At 39.9% G+C, this 16,945-nt stretch overlaps 2 protein-coding genes across 5 annotated transcripts in view; one reads left to right on the forward strand and one right to left on the reverse strand.

Moving 5' to 3' along the window:
- Nucleotides 1–934, forward strand: part of MCUB (mitochondrial calcium uniporter dominant negative beta subunit) — a 25,921-nt gene extending 24,987 nt beyond the window's left edge. Inside the window, exon 7 of the mRNA XM_012810349.1 lies at nucleotides 720–934. Coding sequence (XP_012665803.1) covers nucleotides 720–770 — 51 coding nt within the window. The 3' untranslated portion in view covers nucleotides 771–934. The remainder of the gene's footprint in view (nucleotides 1–719) is intronic.
- A 6,346-nt stretch (nucleotides 935–7,280) lies between these two features.
- Nucleotides 7,281–16,945, reverse strand: part of CASP6 (caspase 6) — a 23,017-nt gene continuing 13,352 nt past the window's right edge. Inside the window, exons 1-8 of one of the 4 annotated variants that reach the window (XM_012810351.2) lie at nucleotides 16,800–16,844; nucleotides 15,686–15,770; nucleotides 13,606–13,648; nucleotides 12,917–13,063; nucleotides 12,369–12,445; nucleotides 10,512–10,687; nucleotides 8,475–8,634; nucleotides 7,281–7,819 (exon numbers count right to left, since the gene is read on the reverse strand). In XM_012810351.2, coding sequence (XP_012665805.1) covers nucleotides 7,581–7,819; nucleotides 8,475–8,634; nucleotides 10,512–10,687; nucleotides 12,369–12,445; nucleotides 12,917–13,063; nucleotides 13,606–13,634 — 828 coding nt within the window. In that variant the 5' untranslated portion in view covers nucleotides 13,635–13,648; nucleotides 15,686–15,770; nucleotides 16,800–16,844 and the 3' untranslated portion in view covers nucleotides 7,281–7,580. Of the gene's footprint in view, nucleotides 7,820–8,474; nucleotides 8,635–10,511; nucleotides 10,688–12,368; nucleotides 12,446–12,916; nucleotides 13,064–13,605; nucleotides 13,649–15,685; nucleotides 16,295–16,799; nucleotides 16,901–16,945 lie in introns of those variants that run through there. The other 3 variants (XM_003798149.3, XM_012810350.1, XM_012810352.2) reach the window with 3 other exon arrangements.

Consider the following 16,945-nt stretch of genomic DNA (forward strand, 5'->3'; position numbering starts at 1 on the left):
GTTGCTGTGAGCTGTAATGCCACGGCACTCTACCCAGGGGGACAGCTTGAGGCTCTGTCTCAAAAAAAAAAAAAAAAAAATTACTAGAATACTATGATCCAAAAGTTGAAAAGCCTTTTTAGAAAAATATTTTATATAATCATTCTATAGAAAACATACAATAATGCTTTAATTTTATGGCTTTCCTTACATTTGAATGATCCAATCTGAGAAGGCTAAAGAATGTTCTTTCTGTGAGTTTATAGGACAGTGCATTTAAAATTTAAATATAACACCTTGTAAAGTATTATTTTTAAGAATGTTTCGTTAAGGATGCAACCTAGAAAAACCATTAAGGGATAATAAACTAATATTTTTTAAAAAGAATAAAGAGGAGTTAGAAATCTTAAACTCATCTTTTTTTAGGCATTTGCCACTAACAGTTTTTTTGTTATTTTTAATTTTTATTTTTATTTCGAGACAAAGTCTGGCTCTGCTGCCCCAGGCTGGAGTACAATTATAAGTGGTTGCAGCCATGAGCTCTTGGACTCATGTAGTCCTCCTGCCTTGTTTTCCCAAAGGTGGTTATAGGCATGAACCACCACACTTGGCCTTGCCACTAGTAGTTTAAATATATTATTGCACTAAGGATATCATAAATGCATAGAATTCCTCTCAAGTAGTAATGCTGATGTTTCTCATTCTCTCTGATCATGTGCTTTTTGTTTTTCCCTTGACAGGCTAAAGAATCTCTGAAACAGGTGCGTCATTCTCTTTGCAAATGCAAGTAGAAGAATTCGATGAAAAGAATCAGTCTTATGTTTTTAAACATCATTGGATTTTCCTATTATGTATTGATTTTGCAACTTAAAAAGTAGCTGTTTTTGAGCCCTATAGGTCGTTTCAATTTGACCGTTGAATCTTTTTTTAGTTAATAAATGCTCACAAAACAGAAGTATTCTTTGAAGTTCTCACTTGAACGTTTTAGTTTGTGTTTTTTCATCACTTGGTAATGTTAGAAAGGGCTTGTATGCATCCATCAAAGCATTAGCTGCTGCTTTTAGCTAATGTCAGCTTGTCAGACCTTTCTGTGTTTATTTCCCATGTGGAGAGGAAAGGTTTGGTATGCTTTCCATATACACTCATTTTATACTTCACTTGAGACCATCTTTTCTCTTTTTTTTTTAAAACTTTTTGTTTTTTAGGGGGGAGGTGGCCCCTGTGGCTCAAAGGAGTAGGGCACCAGTCCCATATACCTGAGGTGGTTGGTTCAAACCCAGTCCCCCAAAAACCTTTTTTTTTTTTTTTTTTTTAAAGACTAGGTCTTTCTATGTTGCCCAGGCTGGACTCAAGCAATCCTCCTGCCTGAAAACTTCCCATGGAATTACCTTGTCATTACCTTGTCATTAACTTATGTTTTGTATTTTTTGTACAGACAGGGTCTCTCTATGTTACTCAGGCTGGTCTCAAACTCCTGGCCTCAAGCTATCCTCCCGCCTCAGACCCCCCAGAGTCCTGGGATTATAGTTGTGAGCCACCATGCCTGGCCACATTATTGTTTTATTTTTATTTCAAACTATTAGGGGGGTAAAAGTGTTTTTATTACATGGATATCTTGTATAATGCTTAAGTGAGGGCTTTTGGTGTGCCCATCACCAAAAGAGTGTTCATTGTACCCAATTGGTAAGCTTCTATCCCATGCTAAGCCTCCCACCCCTCTTATGTCTTTTTTTTTTTGAGACAGAGCCTCAAGCTTTCCCCCTGGGTAGAGTACTGTGGCATCACAGCTCACAGCAACCTCCAACTCCTAGGTTCCTGAGTCTCCTGCCTCAGCCTCCCAAGTAGCTGGGACCACAGGCGCCCGCCACAACGCCTGGCTATATTTTTTTTGGTTGCAGCCATCACTGTTGTTTGGCAGGCCCTGGCTGAATTCAAACCCGCCACCTTAGGTGTATGTGGCTGGCACCTTAGCCACTTGAGCCACAGGCGCCGAGCCTATGCTTTGTGTCTTTGTGTACCCATCTACTAGTGGTCACTTATTAATGAGAACATATGGTGTTTGGTTTTCCATTCCTGAGATACTTTACTTGGGACAGTGGTCTCCATTTTCATCCAACTTGCCTCAGTTGACATAATCTGAGTCCTTTTTATGGCTCAGTAGTAGTCCATGGTGTGTGGATACATACATACATATGTATATACACATATACCCCCCACACATACATATATACACACCACATTTTCGTTGTCCACTCAAGAATTGAAGGATATTTGGGTTGATTTCACATCTTTGTAACTGTGAATTGTGCTGCAATAAACACTTGAGTGCAGGTGCCTTTTTGATAAAATGACTTCATTTCCTTAGGGTAGATACCCAGCAGTGGGATGGCTTGATCAAATGGTTGGCCTATATTTACTTCTTTGAGGAATTGCCATACTGTTTTTCATAGAGGTTGTACTAATTAGTAGTCTCACCAACAGTGTATAAGCATTTTTTCCTCTGCATCCATCCCAGTATCTGTTGTTTTTGACTTTTTACTAATGGCCATGCCATCGGGGATAGAGTCATATCTCACTGTGGTTTTACCTTGAAATGCCCTGATGATTAGTGATGTCAAGTATTTTTTGATAGGTTTGTGGGCTTATCAAAAAATCTTATCTTTTTTTGTGAAACTTCTGTTTGTATCTTTTGCCTTCTTGTTGATGGGGTTGTTTTTTTCTTGTTGATTTGTTTGAATCCTTTAAAAAAGATTCTGGATCTTAGTCCTTTGTCAGGTGTATAGTTGGTGGATGTTTTCTCCATTCTGTAGGTTATCTGTTTCCTCTGGTGATTATTTCCTTTGCTGACCAGAGGTTCTTTAATTTAGTCTTATTTATTTATTTTTATTGTTGCCATATTTGCATTTGGGGTCTTGTTGATAAATTCTTTGCCTAGGCTGAAGTATAAAAGAGTTTTTCCCACATTTTCTTCTAAGATTTTATGGTTTCATGCCTTACATTAAAGTCTTTAATTCATCTTGAATTAATTTTTGTATATGGAGATAGGGATGCTGTTTTATTCTTATGCATGTGGCTCTTCAGTTTGCCCAGCTTACTTTCCCCAGTGTATGTTGTCTGTTTTTCAAAGATTAGTTGGTTATAGATAAGATGGCTTTATTTCTAGGTTCTCTATTTTGTTCTATTGGTCTGTGTCTCTACTTTTACACCAGTACCATGTTGTTTTGATTCTATAGTCTTATAGTATAATTTGTTCTGTACTTTTTGAATTTTTTCAAATTAATACAAAAGTACAATTTTTGGGTTACATTTGAAGTTCCATTTGTAGAAGAGCTCCTTGCCCAGGGGGCGTATTATATACCCTCACAGTGTGCACACTAGGTGAGATCCCTCCTTCCCCCCTCCTACTACCCCTGAATTGGACTATATTAGTGTTTTGTTATTTTTATGAGCATGTAATTGTTTATATATTGATTTCATATTAGCATGGAGCACATTGGATATTTTTCCATTCTAGCAATACTTTACTGAGAAGAATGTATTTCAGCTCCATCCATCCAGGTAAATGTAAAAGATGTAAAATTTCCATCTTTTTTAATGGCTGAATAACCTTCCATGGTATACATACACCACAGTTTATTGATCCATTCATGGGTTGATGGGCACTTAGGTTACTTCCACAACTTGGTAATTATGAATTGAGCTGCAATAAACATTCTAGTGCAAATGTCTTTGTGGTAAAATGATTTTTGTTCTTCTGGGTAGATACCTAGTAATGGGATTACGGGGTCAAATGGAAGGTCTACTTCTAGATCTTTGAGGATTCGCCATACTTCTCTCCAAAAAGGCTGTATTAGTTTGCAATCTCACCAGCAGTGTAGAGGTGTTCCTTTCTCTCCACATCCACGCCAGCATTTGGTGTTTTGGGACTTTGTGATGTGGGCTAATCTTGCTGGGGTTAGATAATATCTCAGAGTGGTTTCGATTTGCATTTCTCTGATGATTAAAGATGATAAGCATTTTTTCATGTGTTTGTTATAGCTTTATAAGTATAATTGGAAGTCAAGTAATGGGATATCTCCAGATTTTTTCTGTTTAAGATTGCTTTGGTTATTCAGGCTATAGTTCCAAATGAAGCTTAACGTTATTTTTTCTCTATCTGTGAAATATGATTTGGTATTTTGGATGTTCTCTTTTCTGATTTGTATGCCCTTTATTTCCTTCTTTTGCCTAACTGCTCTGGCTAGGACTTCCGATAATATGTTGAGTAGAAGTGGTAACAATGGGCACCCTTGTCTTGTTCCAGTTCTTTGGAGGAATGCTTTCAGCTTTTCCCCATTTAATGTGCTGTTTGCTGTAGGTTTGTCATATGTGGCGTTCATAATTTTGAGGTATGTTCCTTCTTTGCCTAGTTTATTGAGAGTTTTTATCATGAAAAAGTACTGGACTTTGTTGAATCCCTTTTCTGCATCTGTTGACATGATCATAGTCTTTGTTTTTGTTTCTGTTTATGTAGTTAAGTCATTTATTGATTTGCATATGCTAAACCATACTTGCACCCCTGAGATGATGTCCACTTGATCATGATAGATTATCTTTTTGATGTGCTGTTGCATTTGGTTTGCTACTATTTTGTTGAGGATTTCTATGTCAGTGTTCATAAAGGATATTGATGTGTAGTTTCTTTTTTTGTTGTATCCTTTCCTGGCTATCAGGGTGATACTGGATTCATAAGTGATTTAGGGAGCATTCCCTCCTTGATGTTATGGAATAGTTTCTATAGGATAGTACTTGTTCTTTGTAGGTTTGGTAGAATTCAGCTGTGAATACATCTGGTCCAGGGTTCTTTCATTGTTTGGGAGAAATTTTTTATTACTGCGTCAGTCTCACCGCTTATTACTGGTCTATCCAAGATTTATATTTCTTCCTGATTTATGTTTGGGAGGTTGTGTTTCCAAGAATTTATCCATTTCATTTTCTTTCAGTTTTCTAGTTTGTTTGCCCAGAGGTCTTCATAGTATTCACAGTTCTGCTTGAGCTTATTTGAGTTCTTTTCTGTTTCTGGCTAATCTGGCTAGTGTCTATCAATTTTATCTATCTTACCAAAAAAGCAACTTTTTGTTTTGTTGACCCTTTGTTTTGTTTGGTTTCCACTTTGTTTAGTGCTGCTCAGAGTTTTGTTATTTCTCTTATTCTGTTGGCTTTGTTCTTTTTCTTATTTCCCGGAGATATGGTATTTCCCTGAGATGTGATACTACGTTGTCATTTTGTGATTTTTCTTTTTTTTTGGAGTCTCATTCTCCAAAAAGTTCAAGAGATCCTCCTGCTTCAGCCTCCTAAGTAGCTAGAACTAAATTTACCTCCCTGACAATAGGTGGTATTTGCAGGAAAACAGTTACAGTATTGTTTTTTAAACCTATGTGGTTCCAGTCCATCAGGACTCAGTAGTCCCAGGCAATATGTGGAACCCTGGAGCTCCAAGGGGTTTCTTAATCTCCACAAATGCAGAGATGGGTGGAGGAATGAGGCTAGGTGGTGCTAGGTCAGGGGAGTTTATATTCAGGCTCCATAAAGTCAGGCACAAGAGCTATCTCAGAGGGGTCAAGGGTTAGTTCCCAGGCCAGTGTGGAAAGCCACTGGGCAGGTGCTGATGCAGCCCCACCAGCTGCTGGTTGTCTAGAATTCAAGACTGGCTATTAGGAGTGGGTTTTCCTCTTTGGAAATGTTTGTGTAGGGACCAGGGTTGAAGCTCCCTGGAAAGGATAAAGACATACAATGGGTGGAGAAGCAACATTGTGCCATCTCAGCTCAGGTGTGTGGCCACAGAAAGTGGCTCCAAGTGGGCTGTTTTCAAGAGCTCCCAGTTCATTGGGAGCAGCAGCTTTTAGGTTCAAGAGAAGCTCTCAAGCAGCTTGAGAGCCTGCTGACTACCAAGTGTGAAGAAGGAGAAACACACCTACTTACTCTTTCTATGCAACTTCATGTTTCTGATGGTTGATCTCTGCTGAATCTTGCTCCTTGTCTACTCTGCAACTTCTTCCTATAGGATCTCTGTGAAGTTTTGGCACTTTTCTCTCAGCATTACACCTGAGGTATTTTTTTCATCCAAAACCTTTCCTTTTTCTGGGATAATCTGGTGACTGATGTCTCTAGTCAGCCATCTTGCCCCCTTTCTCCCAACTTCTCTTTTTATTTTTTTTGAGACAGAATCTCAGTATGTCACCCTCAGTAGAGTGCAGTGGCATCACAGGTCATAGCAACCTCAAACTCTTGGGCTTAAGTGATTCCCTTGCCTCAGCCTCACAAGTAGCTGGGACTACAGGTGCCTGCCACAACACCCAGCTGTTTTTTTGTTGTAGTTGTCATTGTTTTTTAGCAGGCCCAGGACCGGTTCAAAGTTGCCAGTCTCAGTGTATGTGGCTGGTGCCATAACCACTGTGCTACAGGTGCCAAGCCCCAACTTCTCTTTTTAATATGTAGTGCCCAGAAGGAAGATTGTGATCATTTATCAAAAAGGGTTAAACATCCTACTAACTAGAAAGCACAAATGGTACTTTCTGAACTACAACTGAAACATGTGCAAACTATGGCTTTTGAACTAGCAACTCACAAGTTTCAAAGAAAGCCCTAACAGTTAACCTTCTCCAGACTCTGGAAGGCTATTAATAAAACAGTATTATTCAAATTGTATATATTAATAAGAATTAGACCTTACTACTAGCATCTATTATTCTATTAATGTGATAGTCTATGAGTGGGTCTCACAATGATAGGACAGTATGTAGGAACTCAACATGGAAGATGCTAACATATAATTGGATTTTGCAGGTGTTTGGCCTATAGTAGCTAAAAATTATTATGTTTTATATTTCATCCTCAAGCTGATTTTTTAAAGTAGGAATTCATAAGTCTGCCATAAATTATGAGTAAGAATGTGAATTAGAAAATTAAAATAAAACATGAATTTCAAATATTTTATTAAGGGATAGCAACCTAATTCTTAGGTTTCAAAAACCTTTAAAAACATTATAAAGTCCAAAAACAGGTATAAAAGGTCAATTGGCCAGGCTCAGCACTGCACTCGTGGTACAGTGGTTACTGTGCCAGCCACATACACCAAGGCTGCTGTGTTTGAATGTAGTCCAGGCCAGCTAAACAACAAATGACAAATACAACAAAAAAATAGCCAGGTCATTGTGGTGGGCACCTGTAGTCCCAAGCTACTTGGGAGGCTGAGGCAAAAGAATAGCTTAAGCCCAAGAGTTTGAGGTTGCTGTGAGCTGTGACACCATGGCACTCTGAGGGCAATAAGACTCTCAAAAAAAAAAAAAAAAGTTAAATTGGGCATTTTGTGTAGCTTTGCAGTTTACTAAGAAAAAAAATTATAAAAATCTCATAGATTTTAATTTATAGTATTAATAATTCCCCAAGGATTTTGTTTCTATATATCAAAGCAAATCCTTTCACCATGTCCAACATGAACTATTTAAATGAAAAAAAAACCAAACCAAAAATTTCAGGACCATATGCTTCAATGTAGTGATCCTTATGTATATAAAAAAAAGATATTTTGAATACAGATCATAAGATAAAAATACACCCTATTACTTAGATTTTGGAAAGAAATGTAGCTTTTTAGTTAGCATTGAGGCAAAGCAAGGAACCTGCTTCTTTCCAATTGCACTTGGATCTTTGCAAAAGTCCACTCGGCGCTGAGAAACTTTCCTGTTCACCAGAGTGAGGAGTTCTGTAAACTCTAAGGAGGAGCCATATTTCCCCAACATCTCACATAAGTCTTGAATGTACCATGAACCATTCACAGTTTCCCGGTGAGAATAATAACCTAAAAAAATGAGGAAGACATTATTATAGTTTTCTGGCTTTCAGTTACTGTGACTGAAAAACACCTTATAGTTACAGGAGTATGAGCTTTCAAAATTCACTTGAAAAGATTAAGATGTGTCCATTTTTTGTGTCCCCCCCCCCAAAATTTTACAGTTTTAAAATTTTTCTGTTGACTGTTCCCAAGAAAAGAGATTAATTCTATATAGCTTTATATAAATGGGATTAAATTCTATATAATTTCCTCTGTTTCCTAAAACATTGCTAAGATGAAGAGACAGAGATTATTAGAAAGCAAAACAACATTATTTACTGTGTGCAAGCAAAGAATAACTATAACCAAAATATTTTTCAGCAAAGCTTTCCATGAGTATTACCACAGTAGCATAACCACTGTCAGTAATAAATAGGCTGCTGGTATTGACTATAATTAGACTTGTTGCTTTACTCAACATAGAGCTTAGGAGTGATTTCTCTGTAAGGTTTTTATACTTTCATTTATTTCTTTGTGCCAAAGAAATCCTTTCTAAGCTGACAGCTTCAGGATCAAGTCATCATGTCCCAACAGAAAGATCTGATCCAAACCAAAGGTGAAATTTACAGGAACTCAACCAACGGAGCCAATTATACATCTGTTAAATTACACACTAACACACCTTCAGCAACAGAGTAACACATGAGGAAGTCTGCTCCAGCAGGCAATGTGTAAACTGAGGCTGCGTCCACCTCAGTTACATTGGTGTTCAGCTTGTCTGTCTGATGATCCACTACATCCAAAGGAATGACGGGTACGTCGTGCTGGTCTCCCCGACATGCCTACAGAACAAGGAGGGAAAAAAACACCTCCTTGGCCTGCCATTTTCTTCCCAGTGCTTATTGTGTACAGTGAATGTGTATGTCAGTACGCTGTCATATCAATAGCAACAGAAGCCACGTTATAAGCAGGTCAAAAGCAGTACATTCAGGTTTAGAGGGGACTAAAACTGACAAAGTCATTTCCCAACTTGTGTTTTTTTTTAGTTAATGTTAAAAAAATATTGGCATCCCCAAATACATCCCAAATTATGTTCGTAGAAAGGTATACTGCATAGAAGGAAAAAGCTTGTGGTTTTAAGTTTCTTAAAGATTAACCACACCCATAGCACCAAAAACCATATTCTCTTTTAAAAGCTATTTACCTAAGTGTTTCTAATCAGGTACTGTATTTCCAGATGGGGCTTTGCCTGCCTGGCTGATGCCGTACATTCAGCCAAAATGACACTGCCTGGCCTAAGAATAGGTACCTATTAATGTGCTACCACTTGAAAGTGGTAAATTCTTCACCACTAATTATGATTCAGAGGCTAACACTAAATTCTACTCAAATGACTATTAGTGAGCAGAATTATCTCCCCAAAATTCAAATGTGGAAGTTCTAGCCCTGCTATCCCAAATCTGATTGTATTTGGAAATAGGGCCTTTTAAGAGGTGACTGAGATAAAATGAGGCTGTAAGAGTGGGCCCTAATCCAGTTTGACTAGTGTCCTTACCAGAAGACACAGACATGTATAGACATGTACAGAAGTAAAGACCGTATGAGCCACAGGGATAAGATGGCGACTTACAAGCCAAGGAGAGAGGCCCCAGAAAAAACAAACCTCAGATAAAAGGGATTTATCTCAGACCTCTAGCCTCCATAGTGGTGAGATAAATTTCTGCTGTCTAAGCCACCCAGTTCTGTGGTATTTTATTACAGTAGCCTCATAAATTAATATAGTGACTTAATGAGATTCTGTTGTGGCATTTTAAATACATCAATTATTTCAGAAATGGTTAGTTCCAGAATTAAAAGCATCAAAATAAAGTCCTGAGTAATTTCAGTTATTAAATAAAGGGAAGATCCTTAATATCCCATTTTTACAGGGAGAATTCAATCTGTTTTAATCTTAGGATTATCTGGCTTATACTTTTGTTTTGAGACAGAGTCTCACTATGTTGCCCTTAGCAGAGTGCCGAGGCATCACGGCTCACAGCAACCTTAAACTTCTGGGCTTAATTGATTTTCTTGCCTCAGAAGAGGCACTACAAAAAGCTGGGACTACAGGCACCCGCCACAATGCCCAGCTATTTTTTGTTGTTGTTTAGCAGGCTCAGGCTGAGTTTGAACCCGCCAGTTCCAGTAGTGTATGTGGCTGGCACTGTAACCGCTAAGCCATGGGCGCCGAATCTATACTTCTTTTCTTACAGCCACCCACCCCCAAGGTTGGTGGAGGGGGGCATTCTTGGCTTAAGGGGAAATGTGAAAGGAATGAAGCATATTAGGACTGGAAGTCTTTATTCCTACATTCTTTCTACTGGTTTATATGCTCTCCAGCTCCCAAAGCAAAGTCAGTGTGGTCAGGCTGTCTTGCCTGGCACCCTTCCATCAGCAGACACCTTTCCCAGGTGCTCTACCTTGACACCAGGCTTGGCCAGGGAGTAGCACATTGATTATTTTGTGAGTCACTTCAAATGTCAATCCAAATACTGTTTCTATGTAATAAAGATAGTGAGTGTGAAGAAAGAATTATTACAGATAGCTCAAAGTACAACTCTGATTGGCCAAGATTCAAAAAAGGCCTTTCTGGTTACTTTCAAAATTGGTTTTTAGACCTTTATCACATGTTTAAAACCAGGGACTTTAATACGTAAGATGATAATGTATTCAGTCTTACCTGAATGATAAATATCTTGGGTTTTCCAACCAGGCTCTGACACTTGTCTCCTTTGAACAAACCAGTTAGTGTCTGAATTTCAATTTTGGCATCATATGCATATATGTGATTCCCTTCTCCATGGCTCAAGAAGACACATAAAAAGCAATCGGCATCTCTGTGGCTAGAAGTTGACACTACAAAAGGCCCCCCAAAAGTCCACATAGAAATGAAAATATGCTTGTTATCTATATATAAATATTAAATTTACTAATATTAAGATAGTTATATTCATATGACTAAGGAGAAAGAAAATGTGTTCTTTAATATAAAATATCTGGGCTCGGCGCCTGTGGCTGAAGCGGCTAAGGTGCCAGCCACATACACCTAAGGTAGCAGGTTTGAATCCAGCCCAGACCTGCCAAACAACAATAATGGCTGCAACCTCCCCCCCCCCCAAAAATAGCCAGGCATTGTGGCAGGCGCCTGTGGTCCCAGCTACTTGGGAGGCTGAGGCAGGAGACTCGCTTGAGCCCAGGAGTTGGAGGTTGCTGTAAGCAGTGAAGCCATAGCACTCTACCCAGGGGAGAAAGCTTGAGGCTCTGTCTCAAAAAAAAAAAAAAAAAAAATTAAAAAAAAATAAAATATCTGTAATGAAATAATTTAATCTTTGATCAAATAATTTATACTACACTGTATCTGATTTTTAAAAACTCAATCTTATTCAATTTAAGTTTCATTAGCTTTTCTTAAACACTGAATGATGTAGAAAACAAAAGAATTATGAGAAACCTCCTTTAAAACCCAAGTTATGGATGGCCAGGCATGGTGGCTAATCCTAGCACTTTGGGAGGCCAAGGCCAGAGGAGTGTTTGAGGTCAGGAGTTCATGACCTGCTTGGGACACATAGCAAGAGTCCGTTTCTACAAAAAATAAGAATAACTTGGGAGGTACAGTGATCCTAGCTACTTGGGAGGCTGAGCCAGGAGGATTGCTTGAGCCCAGGAGATCAAGGTTGCAGTGACTATGATCATGCCACTGCATTCCAGCGTAGGCAACAGAGTGAGATCCCATCTCAAAAGAATAAAATAGAATCCAAGCTATTTTGACAATTAAAAGTTTCTTTGAATCAGCAAAGACCTTCTTAGAGCAGACTGGGAAGACCCAGAAACTGCGACTCAGCAACTCCCCACATGTTGCATCTCCAGAGAAGGTCATACCTTCACTTTATATCTGCAGCACTCAGACCTTCCAAAAGAGTATGAAGACATGAAACTGATAGCCTCCAAAGCTTGTGAGCAAAGCAGAAAGTCTGGTAAGCAGCCAGTTAAAATGATACATAGTTTAAAGAAGAGCTCTGAAGAAAGTTTAGAATAACTATCCAAATATCGTAGTTAATTGGCAAGTGATTTGAAAACTTGGCATGCAGAGATGATTATAAGTTGCATTATAATTAAAATACCTATTGCACAGGGATGTTGTGGAAATTGGAGGAGAAAATTAATATAAATCAACACTCATATTCTGTAGCAGTAAGAAAATGGGGTATGAAAAGAATCAATTAAAAAATGAGCTACTGATTGCCCAGCACCTATAGTATATGCATCCTAGACTTTCACCACCAAATCAACAGGTCATTTCATTCACTTCTAGAGTAGTAGACTATAATTAGCAGTCTGCTAAATATAAACTTTGAAGGCATAACAGTTTGCCAAGGTCTCTAAATCTCGTGGGTAATACAGAGGCACAACTAAAACCTGTAACACATGCTATATCGATACTGTGTGTACTAACTGTGTGCACTGTTTTTATAGAAAGGATAAAGGACTAAATCCTATCAGAGAAAGATGAACTGTATACAACAGCAAAACAACCTACCCTCATGAATTTGGCGCAGTAGTTCCTCTGCTTTAAGATCGTTAAAGCATTTCACCTCAAATCCTAGATCTGAAAACCTGGTGATATGTTAAATGGAAAGTTAGCTTATAAGTTTTTCAAAGTTGTCCAATAGTTACATTCATATGATTAGGGGAAGAAAAAAATGAATTCTTTAAAGAAATAATTTAATCTTTAATCAAACAATATTTACATTTGAGGACTCTACACATTTTTATGACATAAATTTACTTTCTTTAGGAGAAAAAAATATGACAATTATGATTTTCCCTTGCTTCACCCACTAGTAGGAAAAGATTTAATCATGATAGCCAATTCAATTTAGAATATTGCTGTCTACTATGCAAGTCAGTAACAATGCAAAGCCTGTTAATATTTAATAGAACAGAGTAAGGAAGATAACTCAGGCAAGTTCTTAAGGGAGGCCCTGTTCAAGTGAGGCTTATCATCAAATGCCCTTGATCTGTTATCTCATGAGTGATAAGTAATTCTGCTTTCACTCAAGTGTCTCATCTTGCCAGTAGGACTACCTGCGGATAAGATTGTCTCTGTCTGCACTGGTGCCCCGCCTTTCTGGCAGTGTTAAGTGCCAAAAGAACCTCTCATGATTGAAGATTAAAGCAATTCCTCTTCTCTTGTGGTCCATTTTGTACTCTTCTGCTGGATCAAACATTTCTCTGTTAATGAAAAGTTCAAAAACAATCAGTCATATTAAATAATGAGTTCCTCCAAGCCCAAGGTCAATGTGTAGAAAGGAGGTACACTGCTACCTCTTCCTTTACCAGGCTGATATTCCACTGGTGTGCTCTGGGAAAGGCCATGCTCAGGAAAGGAAAATCCTGAAACATTTCTGTACCATTGGTAAACAGAGGCCATGTGCTATTCTAATCCATAACCCTCTGTCTGGATGTCTTTCCCCTAATTCCCCAGATCCAGAAACTGAGGACAACAGCCTGGCTAAGGGCCAAGCTCTAGCACTAGGCTCATGTCGTACGTACCAATTATCATTGACCATTCCAATTATTCTGAACATCACTCCAGGTCCTTTGACAACCAGAGGTATCCGCTAACCTGCTTATCTACAAATTAATTCCCCAAATGCTAAAACTTGCATACTTAGTTCTACTTTCTAGCTCCCAGGTCCCATTCTCACTTTGATTTTTACAGGCTGATCATGACCACCAAAGAAGAGTCCTTTTTAAGAAAAGCACATTTTTACCTTTTATAGAAGGCATCGGTTTCTGTCATGTTTTGTTCCCCACCTATTAATAAGAAGTTGATTTTTGTTAATTTGTTTTTGGCTTATGGCAGTAAAACACAGGGAGAACTCCCATCCTCCTTCTGACTTCCAAACTCTAAGACTGTCCTATTTTGATTAGTTTAAAAGCCTAAATATTGGGCCAGACGTGGTGGCTCATACCTGAAATCCTAGCACTCTAGGAGGCCGAAGCAGGTGGCTTGCCTGAGCTCACAGGTTCAAGACCAGCCTAAGCAAGAACAAGACCTCATCTCTATAAATAGCCAGGCATCATGGCAGGAGCCTGTAGACCCAGCTACTTGGGAGGCTGAGGCAAGAGAACTGCTTGAACCCAAGAGTTTGAGGTTGCTGTGAGCTATGCTGCCTATGCTGCCATGGCATTCTACCGAGGGCAACAAAGTAAGACTCTGTCTCAAAAAAAAGCAGCCAAACTACACAGAGAGAAGGGAAACTGCTTGCTAATAAACAAATGAAATTTAAATTAAAGCTCAATGCTTTCTCACTCCAACTATTACCTGCAAAATAAGAAATAATTTTATAAACAGAAGTGGAGAGAATGCTACACAAATACATTTACTGCAAAATACACCTATCTATATTATGAAGAAATAGAGTAACTTTAAGCAAATTAAATCCCTATGTCAGAATGCCACTGTCCTGCACAAGAATTCTGAACAATTTGGAAGGCACCCAGGGTCTTCCTCAGTGAGAGAGTAGAAGCACCCAGTAGCTACCTCCTGGGTAGCACTGTGTTGACTGCTGAGCCTAAGGCAGCTCAAGCATATCTGACAGAAGCTGTGCCAAATGGCTGGTCACCAAACTAACTCAAGTCCCTGAGGGTAAAAACACTGGAGGTATATTGTTGATTAGGTTTTTAAAGTTCTCATTTCTCATATTCTTAGCAAGGAAGCTTCGCAGTTTTTAAATGATGTACGTGGTAACATGGATAGTTTCTGGGTAAAATTGTGGGTCAACAGTATGTTAAAATTATTAGAGGTGCTAAATGATTTTCTATATTGTAAGCAGCTGAGAGATGAGGAGGGGATAAAGAATAAAATAGGCTGAATTTGGGACAACAGAGAACTGAGACTGGGAGAAATGAATTAGTAACCAGCTGCTATGTTAACACATTGCTGACTGGAAATTTTACACAGAAACTATCCATGTTACCAGGTAACTGGTGACCTGTCAGCAGTGTGTTAAGATGTGAGTTTGGGTTGTCTCAAATACTGCCCTTGGCACTGTCAAGACCTACAGATTTAGGAATAGCTTGGCTAGTACTCAGTAGCTGTTCAAGGAATTTTATTTTAAATGATATTCCGGCTGAGTGCAGTGAGGTGTATACCAATGGTCCTACCTATTTGGGAGGCTGAGGCAGGGGGATTGTTGGAGCCCAGGAGTTCCAGGCCATAGTGCATTATGATCATGCCTGGGAACAGCCACTGTACTCTAGCCTAGGTGGCACAGCAAGACTTCGTGCCTTAAAAAAACCAAAAAAAAAAAAAAAAAAAAAATTAAAAAAGATTAGTTTATTAGTGAGGGATTTCTTTAAAAGTTTTTTGTTTTTTTGTTATGGCTGGGTGCAATGGCTCATGCCTGTAATCCTAACACTCTGGGAGGCCGAGTTGGGTGGATTGCCTGAGCTCACAGGTTTGAGACCAGCCTGAGCAAGAGCAAGACACTGTCTCTAAAATAGCCAGGTGTTCAGGCGTTGTGGCCGGCACCTATAGTCCCAGCTACTTAGGAGGCTGAGGCAAGAGAATTACTTGAACCCAAGAGTTTGAGGTTGCTGGGAGCTATGACACCATGGAACTCTACCAAAAGTGACAAAGTAAGACTCTTGTCTTTTTTTTAAAAAAAGTGGTTTTTGTTGTTAATGTTATGGATATAGAAAGACACTGGGCTCTGGAAACTTTGGTTGTGATCCTGGCGAACTCTAGCCTTTACCCTGCATTTGAAGTCTCTGTTAGCCTTTACCCTGCATTTGAAGTCTCTGTGCTCTGTTACCATGTATCCCACCCACCAGTGACAGGCCAGCTACCTTTCTATGCTAAGTGTTCATTTCGCCAAATTTCTTTAGTCATTCTACTGTCATAGTCTTCATTTACTGCAGTACCTATAAAAATCTACATCAACAATTTGTTAGACAACCTCATATTGAGTAGCCTGCGTTAAGTCTAGACCATACCCTGAAGGGGTTGAGGTGGAGAAAGAAAAGTAAGGGAAGAGGCAAGGAAAAGAATTGCAGAGCAAGTATGGACGGGGAGCCTGCTGCCCGGCTTCCTACCCTTCACCACTTGTTCCAGAACTGGAGACTGCCACAGGCTCCCGCACCCTTCATCCAAGACAAGGCCACTTCTTGAACGATCGTAGTGACTAGCAACTTGCCTCTGGAGCAAGGCTTCCTTTGTATAGCAAAGAATAAAAAGCTCCGAAAGAGGGCACTCCATAACCAACTGTTGATAGGTCAAACTTTTTCCTTTCCCTAGCTAGGCTGGAAATTTCTAAACTTTACAAGTAACATAATGGCAATTAACAGGGAGAACGTTTTAAAGGATGTGTTTAGCAGTAAATTACTTTGTAGAAAAAAGTTATTGTGATTTTAACTTAAACGAACAGGAAGCAGCTGGTTTCCTGGATGCAGGGGAGATACTGGGGCTGCCCTGCCGTCACGGCCAGGTCTTTGTTTCCAGGCTAAGCCCAGGCACCCGAGGGCTATGATACTTTCCTTGTTATTCAGAACATCTGCTGCTTTTTATTTTTTACTTAGAAGTTAGCAAATAAGATTAAACCCTACCCCCACCTCCAACTTTTCATAAAACCAGGCGAGGAGGAACCTCACGACCAGCTGGGCCCGCCTTTTAAAGTTTAAATGGCCAGGACTCCTGGGAAGACCGCAGTGCTGGGTGGACAAAGGCGGCAGGGCCACGCCCCGGCTACGCGCGCCCGCAAGGAGCCGCCAGCCGGGTCTGCGAGGTGTTTCCCCGGACCAACTAGTGACTCTGTCCTCACTGGACCAGAGCGCGTCCCTCCAAGACCCACAACTACTTGAGGCCATCCGGCAAAGCCGACGAAGGCCGCGTTCCTCCCGTGTCCCCTCCGGCCGGGACACTACGCGAACCTGCCCCGCGCCCCCTCCGTGCCCCGCGGACTACCTGCGGGGCGAGCCCCAGGGAGCTCCTTCGCCGAGCTCATCGCCACCCAGTTTGCTCGACCCCCAGAAGTACTTGGCTTCCGGAATCCCGGCTGCAGCCCCTGCCCCTCCCCTTCCCTCTCCTCCTCCGCCCCGCCCCTCTCCTCC

The sequence above is a fragment of the Otolemur garnettii genome, unplaced genomic scaffold (assembly GCF_000181295.1).
Source record: "Otolemur garnettii isolate 467f Iridium unplaced genomic scaffold, OtoGar3 scaffold00129, whole genome shotgun sequence".
NCBI lineage: Eukaryota > Metazoa > Chordata > Mammalia > Primates > Galagidae > Otolemur > Otolemur garnettii.